The sequence below is a fragment of the Erinaceus europaeus genome, chromosome 11, assembly GCF_950295315.1.
Source record: "Erinaceus europaeus chromosome 11, mEriEur2.1, whole genome shotgun sequence".
NCBI lineage: Eukaryota > Metazoa > Chordata > Mammalia > Eulipotyphla > Erinaceidae > Erinaceus > Erinaceus europaeus.
Window position 1 is genome coordinate 41,098,780 of NC_080172.1, and position 15,367 is coordinate 41,114,146.

The 15,367-nt window shown below is 41.0% G+C and overlaps 1 protein-coding gene across 13 annotated transcripts in view; it reads right to left on the reverse strand.

Annotated features, from left to right (window-relative positions):
- The window catches only part of NPHP4 (nephrocystin 4), a 165,689-nt gene that overhangs the window by 93,687 nt on the left and 56,635 nt on the right, over window positions 1-15,367 (reverse strand). For all 13 annotated transcript variants that reach the window (XM_060201322.1, XM_060201329.1, XM_060201323.1 and 10 more), the window contains 3 exons: window positions 13,079-13,215; window positions 11,323-11,504; window positions 10,736-10,862 (listed from right to left, as the gene is read on the reverse strand). In XM_060201322.1, the coding sequence (XP_060057305.1) occupies window positions 10,736-10,862; window positions 11,323-11,504; window positions 13,079-13,215 (446 nt within the window). The remainder of the gene's footprint in view (window positions 1-10,735; window positions 10,863-11,322; window positions 11,505-13,078; window positions 13,216-15,367) is intronic.

Here is a 15,367-nt window from a genome sequence, read left to right on the forward strand (position 1 = left end):
ATTTAACCACAGGCCTGTTTAAGTGTCAGGATATACCAGCATTGAATGAGTGCTTTATCTGGCAATGAGAACAAAGCTTTTATTTGGGGGCTAGGGAGTGGTATCTTTATGGAACTGGAAGATATTACTCAGGCAAAGTTGTATAAGTCCTTCACTGTGTGTGTGTGTCAGCTGTGTGTGTGTTGGGGGGGGGGGGTAGACAGAGCTCACATGAACAAAGCTGGTTCCTACAGGTAAAGTAGTAAAATTCTTTAAGAAGAGAAAGAAAAATATGCCAGAGGGAGGGACACCTATATATTATTGCAGAGAGAAACTCTCCTCTTAGAGGTTAAGGTCCAGTAGCACTTACCAATCTTTGTGAGGTGTGGCACCTTCTTTCCAAATCCCCAATTTTAGGCATCAGAGGCTGATTTGCTAAGATTGTACATATAAATTAGCAAGCAGGCAGGCATGGTACACAAGTGTTAAGTCCTACTCTTCTAATGCACCCTTGACTCCACTTTGGATATTCCATTTTATCAATTTTACTTTCAAGATTTCTCATTCATCTCCATATATATCACAGAATAGAGATGAAGGGGACATAGTATCTGAGCTTCCTTTGGGCCAGGAGTGCAAGCCATTTTTTTGTTCTCCCAAAGTAAACGGCCCTGATGGGAATAAGGAGAAACAACTCTATCCAAAGCAGTATCACTAGATTCACTTGCAGTGAATTCAAAGTTGAGTTGTTTCTACTGTGAAAAACACCACCAAGTGATGTGCTAAAGAGGAGGTATCAAATACACAACCAGGATAGAAACACAGTGAAGACCTATAATCCATAAGGCCTGGAATCCCAAAGAATTGAGCTAAACCAAAGAAATAATCAGTAAGAAGAAAAAAGTTTACTTCAAACATAAGTCTGGAACTGCTGGGGAGACAGTATAGTTGTCATGCAAACCTAAGTCAGGAGAGGATCTGAGGCTATGGCAATACTGAAAGCACCAGGAATTTCTTACTAGGGAACAATCCATGTGTATCTATTTCATAGAGTTGGGGTCTTTTATAGCTACACTTTCACCATTCCTGGGACTTTTTTTTTTTTCCAGAAGGGAAACAGAGTGAGACAGAGGATCAAGGAGAAACACCACAGCACCAAAACATCCCCTGACTGTTGCATTCACAGGTGGTGCCAGGGCTCATGCCCCAGCCAGTGAGCTGTCCTTTGGCTCCCTCACACCATGATGTATTATTATCAAACACTCGAAAGACAGAGAGTACGGAAAGCAAAAGAGAATAAATGTGTCATCATACACGAAGGATCCTTAATAAAACCACTAGCAGATTTCTTATCAGAAAGTTTGGAAGCCAAAGACAAAAATAATAAATTGAAGGTGTCAAAAGGCAAGAACTGCCAACCAAGAATGATATGTCCAGTGAAAATGTCCTTCAAATGTAATGAAAAGATTAAGACACTCATAGATAAACACAATTGAGAGAATACATGATCACTAGCCATGTCATGCAGAAAATGCTCAAGGTGGTGGCGTACCTGGTTGAGTTCACATGTTACAATGTACAAAGGACCCAGGTTCAAGCCCCAGTCCCCATCTGCAGGGAGAAAGCTTTGCAAGTAGTAAAGCAGTGCTGCAAGTGACTCTGTCTCTCTCCCTATAACCCCCTCCCCTCTGTTTCTGGCTGTCTCTATCCAATAAATAAATATAGATAATAATAAAAAAAGATCTAGAAAGTTCTGAAAGGTCACTAGATAATACTTCAAAACTGTCTGAAGAAAGAAAGATCTCAACTAAGCTAAAAACATAGATACTCATAAGAGCTAATACATGTTGTAAAAGAAATAATGAATGTAAAGAAAAAAACAATGGCTGTGTAAAAAAAATAGAATTACTATATGAATTATACATTTAAATTTTGTTTTCTTGAGCCTGATAGCTAACATACAAGTTAACCAAAATTTATTTTCTACATAATTAAAAATATATATGGGACTAGGTGGTGCATGCACAAGGACCCAGGTTTAAGCCCCCAGTCCCCATCTACAAGGTATAAGCATCACAAGTGGTAAAGCAGTGTTGCTGGTGTCTCTCTTTCTCTCTCCCTATCTCCCTCCACCTCTCAATTTCTCTCTGACTTAGCAAATTAAGCATTTATTTAAAAATAAAATAAAATAAAGGGTGCTGGGAAGTGGCGCAGCGGGTTAAGTGCACGTGGCGTGAAGCACAAGGACCGGCGTACGGATCCCAGTTCGAGCCCCCAGCTCCCCACCTGCAGGGGGGTAGCTTCACTTGTAGTGAAGTAGGTCTGCAGGTGTCTATCTCTCTCTCCCCCTCTTCGTCTCCCCTCCTCTCTCGACTTCTCTCTGTCCTATCCAACAACAATACTACTAACAATAATAATGATAACAACAAAATGGGAAAAATAGCCTCCAGGAGCAGTGGATTCATGGTGCAGGCACCAAGCCCCAGCAATAACCCTGGAGGCAAATAAAAAATAATAAATAAAACAAAAGCATATTTAAAAGAATTATTATTTCATGGTTTTTGGTACACAGTATATAAAGATGTCATTTTGTGGCATCACTACTCAAAAGGTATGAAGACAGGGTTATAAAGAATAAGGAGCAAGGACATGGGTTTAAGCCCCAAGTCCCACCTGCAAAGGCGAAGCTGACCAGTAGTGAAGCAGGGCTTCAGCTGTCTCTTTCTCTTTTCATCTCTATGCCCTCAACCCTCACAATTTCTACCTGTTCTATCTTAAAGAAAGAAAGAGAGAAAGGAAGCAAGGAAAGAAGGAAGGAAGGAAGGAAAGGAGGGAGGGAGGGAGGGAGGGAGGAAGGAAGGAAGGAAGGAAGGAAGAAAGAAAGAAAGAAAGAAAGAAAGAAAGAAAGAAAGAAAGAAAGAAAGAAAGAAAGTTGTCACCAGTAGTGGTGGACCCATCATGTAGGCACTAGGCCCCAGTGATAACACTGGTGAAGGAAAAAAAAAAAATCAGTTAAATTTAATAAAACAGGAGATGGCAAAAATAATTCCATTTACTATATCATCAACAAGAATACAATGGTTAAGAATTAACTTTTCTGGACCTCTCTGGAGACATACCCTAAGGAAACAAGTACACCCATTCAATGAGATCTGTGTATACTTATGTTCATAGCAGCATAATTTATTTATAGATCAAACTTGGAAGCAAGCTAGGTGTCCAACAACAGATGAGTGACTAAGAAAGCTGTGGTCTATATATACAATGGAATACTACTCAAGCTATTAGGAATAATGAATTCACCTTCTTCACCTCATCTTGAATGGCACTTGAAGGAATCACATTAAGTGAGATAAGCCAAAAAGAGAAGGATGAATATGGGATGAGATCATTCAAGAGTAGAACTTAAGAAACAAGAATAGAAAGGAGAAACATATAGTAAAACTTGGACTGGTTTGTTGTATTGCACCATAGAAAAAGACTCTGGATAGGAGGACAGGGATTTTTTTTTTTTTTTTTGGTGGGGTGGGAGAGGGAGGTTTGGTTCAGGTCTTGATGATGGACTTAATTTGGGGGTGACAGTGCTTTGCAGACACCTATTGTGGTGAAATGAGAAATTATACTCATGTGTCAATAACTGTAAGCCACTCACCTCCCAGTGAAAAAAATTTTTTTAAAGAATTAAATTTCTTTTTTATTTATTTATTTTGCAGAGCCAGGTTCTTGCACATGCCCAATTTCACCTCTCCCAGGCTACTTTTTCACTCAGATAAAGAGAAAGGGAGGAAAATGACAGTACCAGAGCTTCTTCTAGTGTCACAGTACTTCTCATATGGCACTAAGGCTCAGACCTAGCAAGCCCCACCCAGTGAGCTGTAACTTAAACATGGGAGTGAAAGACTTACACAATAAAAATTACAAAGCATTACTGAAATTAATGATGACATAGACAAATAGAAGCACATGGTATTCATGAATTTAGACTTATTATTGTCAAAGTGAAAATATTTATCTTAAGCAACTTACAGATTAAGTGCAATCCCATCAAATTCCAATCAAAATTCCATCAAAATCCCATCAAAATTCCAATGCAGAAAAACTAAAGTTCATTCTAAAAATCTATGGATACTCACTCCAAGTATCAGTCTAGTCCCACCACAGTAAAGGAAACTTTGGTGCTATAGTCTCTTTCACTCTCTATCTAAAATAAATAAATAATTATTTTTTTAAAAAGGAACCTCAAGGAATCCTAAAATCCCAAGTAACCAAAACAGTCTTGAAAAGAGGAAAACAAAACTGGAGGACTTTCCTCTTAAACATAGGCTAGGACCTACGGGACAGGATACATGTACACATGTATCCATAAGTTAGGGGCGATTATATACTTCAAAGTAAAAGTGCTTAATAGTCAGGAGGTGACTAGATTTAGAACTATTTAGCTCAGCAATCTAGTAGAAAGCCCTAAAGAAGGCACCATAAATTTTCTAATCAAGTATTTATTGCTGGGGCCAGGTGATGGTGTACCTGGTTGAGCACACATATTACAATGCTCCAGGGCCCAGGCTCAAGCACCCAGTCCCCACCTGAAGGGGAAAACTTTGTGATTGGAGCAGTGCATCAGGTGTCTCTCTGTCTCTCTCCCTCTCTATCTCCACCTTCCCTCTCAATTTCTGACTATTTCTATCTAATAAAGATAATTTTTTAAAATATTTAATGTTACTTAGGCTTAAGACACCCTCCTTTCCTATCCCTTCCTTCACTTCCTTCAATCACTTCATCTACTTAGCTAATTAAACAAAATAAATAAGATGCAATTCTTTATTTTGATAGCATCAGCATTATTATCACTCTCTGATAATATTTAGAAGAGACACTACATACAGTTTGCTAAGAGATATACTGGCAAAAAATATTTATCAACTAAAGTTCAATTATTATTTCTATGACAACCCTTATTAGAATCACCAGACAGGAAAAAAAAAAAAAAAAGAATCACCAGACAAGGGGCTGGGTTACGGCACACCTGGTTGAGCGCACATTACAATGTGCAAGGACTTGGGTTCAAGCCCCTGGTCCCCACCTGCAGGGGGAAAGCTTTGTGAGTGGTGAAGCAGTGCTACAGGTGTCTCTCTGTTTCTCTCCCTATCACACTCTTTCCTCTCGATTTCTGGCTGTCTCTATCCAGTAAATAAAGATAATAAAAAAGAAAAAAAAAAGAAAAAAGAATCACCAAACGGGGGCCAGGTGGTAGCGCACCTGGTTGAGCACACATGTTACAGTGCACAAGGACCAGGGTTCAAGCCCCCTGCAAGGGGAAAGCTTTGCGAGTGATGAAGCAGGTCTTCAGGTGTCTCTCTGTCTCTCTCCCTATCTCCCAATTTCTGGCTCTATCCAATAAGTAAATAAAGATAATAAAAAAAATAAAATAAACAAAAAATAAAGAATCACCAAACAAGTAAATACAATAAATTAGCTTAGACCCCACTAAAATCCTAGGTATATTTCTTCTCTAACTTGAGGCCAGACCCCATAAACCTAGTATCTGTTTTGATTAAAAAAAAAAAAAAATGATGCTTTGAATTGACCTGCCATCTTGTGAGCTTCTTCAGGATCAGACCCTCACTATGAACTACCAATGGTAAGGATTGCCCTACTCTCTGAAGGGAGGATGGGTCATTCTATTCTGCTACTAGAGGAAAACTGGTCGTGAAATTGAATGTAGCCCAGAATGTTCCCAGCTGTGACCACAGACTGCCAACACAGACTGCCAGGGACTTGGAGGTTGTACAGGCTCCTGTGCTAAATATAAATAGATATGGGCCCTGGGTCAGATTGATGTAATAGTTGTATTTATATATTTTCTTCAAGTTTGGGAACTACTCTCAGACCTGATCTAGTTTTCTAGTTCTATCCTCAACTCTGACTCTATCTTCTCAGACAATATTTTTAGTCCACCTGCAGATTAGCTATCAAGCTCCAGAAAAAATTACCACTGTCATGGACCCTTAGGGACATACCTAAAGTAGACTTCCTAGTTTCTATCTACCCTAAAGTCCCTATTTCCATCTGTTCTATCCCTACTTTATAGTTCCTGTTCATTAAACATTTTGCCCTGCTTTAGATCTTACTGCATTTCAGCCACCAAGTTAAAAATGTTGTCATGATTCCATCCTGAACTCCTTGGGCAAATGAGCTCATCAATGTGTCACAGAACCCACTAGAAAATGACTGAAACCGGCTGGGGATATAGATCAATCTGCCAATGCCCATGTCCAGTGGAGAAGCAACTACAGAAGCCAGACCTTACACCTTCTGCACCTCATAAAGAATTCTGCTCCATACCCAAAAAGGAGTGTTAGGGGAAGATGACAGAGGACTCTGAACTCCAATTCTATCAGGATCAGAGAAGAAGGAAGAAGTAGGAGGAGGAGGAGGAGGTGAAGAAAAAGGAGGAGGAGAAATCTACCTGCGAAAGATAATAAATTATTAAACTATTTCCTTGACATTAATAAAAGTAGATTTGTCTACAAATTTAAAATAATAATGATAATAAAGAAATGTTCACAATGTGTCTTTAAAAAGGAAGAGGAAGTTGGGTGGTAGCGCAGCGGGTTATGCACACGTGGTGCGAAGCACCAGGACCAGTGTAAGAATCCCGGTTCAAGCCCCCAGCTCCCTACCTGCAGGGGAGTTGCTTCACAAGAGGTGATGTAGTTCTGCAGGTGTCTATCCTCTCTCAATTTCTCTCTGTCCTATACAACAACAATGACAGCAACAACAACGGTAATAATAACCACAACAATGATAAAACAATAAGGACAACAAAAGAAGAAAAAATGGCCTCCAGGAGTAGTGGATCATGAATGTTATAATGCAAAAGGACCAGGGTTCAAGACCACAGTCCCCACCTACAGGGGGAAAGTTTCACAAGTGGTGAAGCAGTGTGTCTTTTTAAAAAAATATTTATTTATTTATTTATTTATTTAACTTTTTTGTTGTTCTTGTTTTTTTCTATTATTGTAGTTATTGTTGTTGTTAGTGATGTCATTATTGTTGGATGGGACAGAGAGAAATGGAGAGAGGAGGGGAAGACAGAGAGGGGGAGAGAAAGACAGACACCTGCAGACCTGCTTCACTACCTGTGAAGCGACTCCCCTGCAGGTGAAGAGCCAAGGACTCAAACTGGGATCCTTTCTCCCGTCCTTGCACTTTGCGCCACCTGTGCTTAACCTGATGCTCTACAACCTGACTCCCCAGGTGTGTCTTTACCCTCTACCCTTATCTCTGCTTTCGCTGTCAATTTCTGTCTTTATACAATAAACAAATCCTTTAAAAAAAACAAAGTTCCATGATAAAAATTTGTATTAAAAGGAAAGAAAATTGAGAATGAAATATGTGACTTGAAGGCAGATTTAGAAATGATGCTTATTGATCTTACAGGGAACCAGCAAGACCCACCCCTGCCAGAGCCTGACCCTGAACTCCACAGGTCCCTTAGAGCATGTCCTATGGTCACACAGATGCTTCTGGGGAGAGGAGCTGTAGCCCATGCTCATCAACTTCCCTGTTTCCTTCTTCAGCAACCAAATTTGTTTGTGAGGGGGATGCTGGGCTCTGGTTTTCACCAAGAAATGCTTAACCCATTTTCATTGTTCCACACAGCACGTAACTTGCATGAAAATCATTTCATGCACTGGAACATTTCCTTTCCAGATTACACTGACGAAAGTGTAATGAGAGTAAAATGGCACCTAGCATCCTGTGTGAAGATAAGCCTACACATCAGAAGAAAGAACTATTACATTTTCCAAAGACCGAGGCATGTTGCACACACCTGCCACTGGTTAAGCATTTCAGTGAAGTGTTAAAAAAGAATAATAAAGCTTCACATCAGACAGTTCAGTTGCAGCACACAGACTTGATAATCGCACGCAAATTAGAATTACCACTCTCATGGGGGACATCATCTTACTGTGAATGAGAAGGGAGCCCCCACTGAGGTGCCAGGCCCATGCTGCATCCGAGGGTGTACAGCTCCAGAGACACTAACGCAGGGAACACAGCACCTGAACTTCCCAACCCTGGGAGCCCCAGCTCTCTAGCAGTTCCACATTGAGCCCAGAGTGCCCCCACAAAGCTACGCTTATTTGCTTGCACTGCATTTTAGCTTAAGTTTCTACTAATGGGTTTAGAGCAATAGAGCTGGGGAACAAATGCTTCATTAAAACCACTGAAACCTGGAACCTGGCTGTAATCAAATATTATCTTCCAGATTCCCTCACCTAACCAAGAGCCTGAGTTACATAGACTGGAGGTGTGGTCCTGGGGAAGGTCTGATCCTCCCTTGCCAAGGTCAATCAGAAGAAAAGAAAAAAGAAAAAAGAAAAAAGAAAAAAGAAAAAAGAAAAAAAAAACAGAGCACACGTTACAATGCACAAGGACCCAGGTTCAAGACCTGGGTCCCCACCTGCACAGGCAAAGCTCTGCAAGTGGTGAAGCAGTGTTACAGATGTCTCTGTCTCTCTTCCTCTCTATCACCCCCTTCCCTCTTGATTTCTCGCTGTCTCTATCCAATAAAATAATAAAGGTAATTTAAAAAGAAAACAAACAGGCATCTGTGCCAACACCTCAGATGCCTCCCAAGCTTACCCCATGATTGTCTCAGTCCTGTTTTTCATTAGTCACATAGACCAGCCACCAGAGAAGGTTGCCTCTGTAAATTTTTTATTTATTTGCTCAATTGCTATTTGCTTTTTCCATAACTTTTCTTTTTCTTTTCTTTCTTCTTCTTCTTCTTCTTTTTTTTTTTTACCAGAGCATTGCTCAGCTCTGGCTTATGGTAGTGCGGGGGATTGGACCTGGGACCTGGGAGCCTCAGGCATGAGAGTCGGTTTGCATAACCATTATGCCATCTCCCCCAACAAAGAATCTACATCAATTGCAAACATTATGCTCCTATATTCTATTTCTTCCAAAATAAACACTGTGAAATTTTAACTTTAGTTATAAAAGGCACATAAAAAGTTCACTACTTTAAAAAAATCCTCATAGCCCCACATCTACAGAGAACTCATTTGTAAATAGGGGTCCAAAACATTAAAAGTAGAAAGGAGTCTTTTCAACAAATGGTTCTTGGGAAATTGGGTTGAAATGTATGGAAGAATAAAACAGAACTATTTATCACCAAGCACAAAAGTCAACTACAAATGTATTCAAGACATGGACATTAGACCAAAAGCAATCAAATACACAGAAGAAAACATTGGCAGAACATCTCACAATGTTTGCTTTGGGAGAGTCTCTGAAGACTATTCAAGCAAGGAAAACAAGAACAAAACCAATGGGACTACATTAATCTGAGAAGCTTCTTTACAGTAAAAGGAACCATGACCAAAACAAAAAGACACCCTACTAAATGGGAGACAATCTTTATACACCATGTATTAGAGAAAGGATTAATAACCAAAATATATAAAGAATTCACAAAACTCAGCAACAAAATAAAACCCACGAATGTGAAGAAGACATGGACGTGTCCAGGTGGTCAACAAATATATGAAAAATGTTCAAAGTCACTGATTATCAGAGGCATGCAAATAAAAACAACTGTGTGATACCACTTCAAATGTGGGAGAATGTTATGCATTACAAAGAACAGAAATAATACACGGTGGTAAAATGTAGGGGAAAAGAAACCCTGCTACACTGCTGTAGAAATGTCAATGGATCCAACCCCTGTGAAAAACGATCTGGAGATCCATCACACATTACCTACCTTATGATTTGGCAATTCCTCTCAAGTGCCAAATCACCACTTTTTCAAAATTATCAGAGCAGGGTGCTAAGAAGCTAGGCCAGGTCTCCAGGAAGATGGCTGCAGGGTCAGCCTCTGCCCAGCTTCAGCAGGGAGAAAAGGCATAAAGAAAACAAAAAACACCAATCCAGAGAGATCTTTATACACTTATGTTCATAGCAGCACAACTGGAAATAGCCCAAACTTGGAAACAACCCAGAAGCCCAACTGCAGATGAGTGGGTAAGAAAGCTGTGGTAGATATACACAATAGAATACTACTCAATTGTAAAAAAAAAAAAAGTGATGAAATCATCTCCGTTGCCTCATCTTGGATGGAACCTGAGACCATGTTACGTGAGACAGGAGTTAGGAAATCATGTTAAGTAAATCCCAATTGTAGGTGCAACTTAAGAAACAAGGACAGAAAGGGAAAATGCAAGGTGAATGTGGACTGGGTGTGGTATATTGCAGCAAAAGTCAAGGACTCTGGGGGGAGGGGAGGCAGGAGGGAGTAGAGAGGTAAATGATGTAGAAAAAGACTTAAGTTGGTGGGGGGCGTGGTATGAACACCTTTCATAGGGAGGTAAGAAAACTATCATTTCACCAATAAAATGATTTTTAAAAATCACCACTTGTGAAGATACAAAGCTTCTCTGTACTTAAGAACACATGAAAACATATCAATTTCCAAAACTATTGACACAGTAATTCTATATAGTGCCATCATGTTACATGATACCCTCTGAACTATTACCAGCAGCCAGCATAATGTATTGTTACTAAAGATGGGAAATGGTTACAATGAATCTATCACTAGTAAGGAGCCCTTTCTAGAATCACAATCCATGTTGGACATGCTGACAATTACTGTATGCCATGAGTGGAGACAATGTCGGTAAGGACAGAGTTTATTCCCACAGTCCAGAACCAAGTGGGACCTGAATCAGCAAGTGACCCTTACGTTGCTGTCCACTCCTGAAGAGCTGTTGAACACGTACTCCAGCTGAAAAATGATGGCGAATGAAGGGTGCTGAACCATCTCAGGCAGTCGGAGGCGGCTTCTCAGAACCAGAGCCTGGTCTCCAGAGCTGGGCCAAGAACACAGAGCAGGGACACATCAGGCAATGGCTCCATTGCCCTGTGCCCACCTCCCTCACCACCACCCCAAGCACCAATCGCTCTGGATGCATCAAGTCCCCAAGCAATACCACAGAGCAACTCCAGGTATCTGACTCCCGGGTAACTCCCCAAAATCAGTATTTATTTGTTTGTTTTTTTGTTTACTTATCTTTGGCAAGGAAGTGCCAAATCACCACTTTTTCAAAATTGTCAAAGCAGGGTGCTAAGAAGCTAGGCCAGGTCTCCAGGAAGATGGCTGCAGGGTCAGCCTCTACCCAGCTTCAGCAGGGAGAAAAGGCATAAGGTAGCTTTCACAACATAGCAAGTGATGAGGAGTGCACATCTCCCTGCAGGAGCATCACACAGATCCCTGATTACATGCACACCCATGGCTGAGGGGCAGCATTTTCCCTAGGGAAAGTACAGTACCTGGTCTTTGAGGAGGAGCCAAGTCTCCTACAGAAGCTGGCTGAGCGTGTCAAGGCCACCTCCATCTCTGGCACCAGCACCACGACCTGCGGCCTCTCAACAAAGCCCAGTCCATTATGTACACCCACGTGCAGTCGTCGTTCTAAGATCTCCAGGGTCCCACTGTCCAGCAGGCTCCCCCCCTAGAAAAACACATATCAGGCTAGCTGGTCCTGGCACAATGGAGGTCTAGAATGTGCCAGAAAGCCCTTAGCAGGGAAGAGAACAGAGTGGAGAAACAGCAGAAGTGCCAGGCTGGTCCAGATCAGAGGGTGTTTGGAGAGAATGAGGCTAAGAAACAACACATGGGGGAGTCGGGCTGTAGCGCAGCGGGTTAAGCGCAGGTGGCGCAAAGCACTTAGACCAGCATAAGGATCCCGGTTCAAACCCCGCCTCCCCACCTGCAGGGGAGTTGCTTCACAGGCGGTGAAGCAAGTCTGCAGGTGTCTATCTTTCTCTCCTCCTCTCTGTCTTCCCCTCCTCTCTCCATTTCTCTCTGTCCTATCCAACAACGACAACAACAATAACAACTACAACAATAAAACAAGGGCAACAAAAGGGAATAAATAAAATAAATATTAAAAAAAAAAAGATATCACTTAAAAAAAAAAGAAACAACACATGAATATCTGATCAGAGCTGGCTTCAGGAAATGGCCCGTGGCCATTTACTAGGTACTCTGATGCTTCCTCACACAGCAAGATCATCTCAGGACAAGACAACCCCTGAGATGCCTGAGTCATCAAACTCTTGTTCTAGGTTTCTAAGGTTGAGTTGGCAATCCTCAGATGAAGCAAAACGGTGATCAGGGACCTCAGTGTACAACCTGAGAAATTAAGGTGGAGGTGCCCACTGACCCCAGTTTAGGGCAGGTAAGGAAGAGGTGTCTGGAGATGAGCACATCAAGTCTCAATGCTGCTGCCCCCAGCCCACCCCAGATTCAGATGCAGACTTGGGGCGAAAGGGGCAACAGAAGAGGCAGCATATTTAGGCAGTAAGTCATAAACCAATAACAATGGAATCTGCCCCAAAGTGATCACTGGATATTAAAGTGTTTCATCTTAACAAAAAAAAAAACATGTAATGCACTCTAACAAATGAGCAAAGACTTTTCCTCTGGGCAATTGTTGTTTATTAAGTTATGTGATCGCTGCAAAACGATCCCTGAATTTCCAAGTTCTCTTCACTGCTCATTAGTCAAGCTGAACCACTAAATTCAGCCTATTAGTCTTTGGGTAATGAAAATAAAACGATGGTGATAACTGAGTATCTGTCAGTTGGATAGGAACAAAAATACAAAGATAATAAAATAACATAATAAAGTGATTTTTATGGGAACGTATAAAATTCAACAATGATACTCCTAAAGCATCTCTACCTTCATATAATCCACTTGGAGCAATAAGAAAACAGCAGGAACTACACCAAGAAAAAGCATGCTGCTATTTCATTCCCCTTCTCTGCTTTGTATCCATCTCAGAGGAGGCCACATTATATGAAACTGTATTTTCCAGAACGAGTAGAACAAAAAGGCTCATTGTCTGGAATAACAGCACCTCTGTCACCATCACAGTCAAGACACCAGAGTGGAGTATCTTTCTTCAGTCACAACAAGAGAAAGAAGACAGGACCTGTCACTAGTGACTCAGTAGTCCCCCTCAGGGGACAAGGTGGCCTGGCCCCTGTTCAGGTTAAGTTCCATAACATGAGACAGTACCTCCCGGAGGTGATCACTGATAAGGAGTTCCAGAAGCTCCTCCTCAAACTTCTCCAGGGAGGGGTATAGCGTGAAGAATACATCATCCAAGTAGCAGGTGACGGACTTCTGGAAACGAGGCTTCCGGAGGGCATCCCCTGAAGCAATGAAAGGGATGCAGAAATTATACAGAGAAGTCAACAACAGGGCCACCCAGAGGGCTCTCAGTTCCACCCCAGGTCAAGGTGGCAGAACCTTGGGAAGGGAAGGGTAGGGAAGACATGGGATTGAACCCATCTCAGTTTAAGCCAAATCACTGATAAACTGTTCAGGGTCATTTTCATTTGTGGTCCCAACTCTTCCCCAAACCTTCTCCAGGAGCAAATTTTATAATCTGGCAATTCAGAGAGTACAGATTACAGAATGCAAAGTAACATCTGCTGCCTTCTCTTTGTCACTCATTTCCTCTCTAGCAAGAACACAGCCAACATTTATTCCATTTACCTGGAAGCATTTGGGAAACACAAGTACTCACTGACATGTTAAGGTAACAAACACAAACACCATCTGGGTTGGTATCACAAAAGAAAGAAAACACACACACACACACACACACACACACACACACACACACACACCCCTACTGACGGAGAATTTCCCCAATCAGTGAACTCCAAGAGGACAGAAGGGAACAATGGCTCCTAGCATGCAGGTCAAGTCTGGTAGAAAACAGGGATATGAAAAGCCTTGATGACCAGAGGGGAGAATCACTTCTATCTAGAGTCATTTTTTCATGGACTCTGGTGCAAAGACTAACACAGACAAAAAGAGAAAAGACCCCAGAATCTTTGCTTTGGTGCAATACAACTCGATTCCAAGTTTTGCTTTCTATTTTCCTTTCTGGAAATAGTATCTATGCTTTATATTTTCCTTTCTGGAAACAGTATATATATTTACTTAGTAGGGATAGTCAGAAATCAAGAAGATAGGAGATAGGGAGAAAGAGAGACACCTGCAGACTTGTTTTGCCACTTATAAAGCTTTTCCCCTGCAGGTGACGACTGGGGGCTTGAACCTGTGCCCTTGTGCATTGTAACATGTGCATGCATAGAAGCCCACAGAGGCTACCCCCTATGCTCCTGTCATTGTAACCTCTGGTTCTAATCTTCTCCAGCCCCTCTTAACTGTGTGTGTTTGTTTATCTGTCTGTTTGTGAGAGACAGAACTAGAGCATCATAATAACCCTGGCATGTACTATGCCAGGGATCAAACTGGGGATGTAAAGCTTGAGAGGTCAATGCTTTATCCTCCTAGACTGCTCCCTTTTAAGTTTTTATGGTCATTTAAATATTTAGGTACAATAGATTTTCAAACCCAACTACAAAGCTAAGCAAGGAAAAAAAAAAAAGGAGGACCTATATAAGACTCAATAATCAGAGGACCTAGTGGGGGTTGTATTGTTATATGGAAAACTGAGAAATGTTACACATGTACAAACTATTGTATTTACTGTTGAATGTAAAACATTAATTCCTCAATAAAGAAATTAAATATGTATATATATGAGAAAGCATGCTACAAGGCAATGCTCTTGGTGTTTCCTTGAGCTCCCTGAAAAAAATAATAATAAGACTCAATGATAAAAGTGCAGAGAAAAGAACTGTCTGCTATTCTGCCTGAGATCTGACTCAATTTCATTAAAAGGCAACTTTGCCTTAATATGTATCCAAGAATCGTATAAAAATATCTATTACTATCTTTTGACACTCTAAATCTATTTTGTGAACCTAGACAGCAAAAATAATCAAAGTTTAGAAAATAAAAATAAGAAAATAATCAAAGGTGAAAGCAAAGACTTACGTGCAAGGATACTCGCTCACTGGGACATTAATTATAATAGCAAAAATAAGAAATAGCCAAATATTTAACAGTAAGAGAATGCTAAGCAAACTATTGTTCAACCATATTAAATGGAAAAAAAGGACCCTGTTCTTAAGAATCCAATACTGTATCCACTGTACTATCTCACAAACTGTCAGCAGTTTTATTTTTAACCCATGTATATACAAGTATACATGTGTATCTAACGACAATAATCACATCTTACTACATCTTCCCATCATAAACAGGCACGAGGTTTGATGCTTATGAAAAAGTAGTGTTCTTTTTCAAAAACATTAAAAGGTATTTAAAGTGGGCCACTTGGGATTCGGGCGGTAGCACAGTGGGTTAAGCACACATGGCACAAAGCGCAAGGACCAAGCTGAAAGACTCCAGTTCGAGCCCCTGGATCCCCACCTGCAGGGAAGC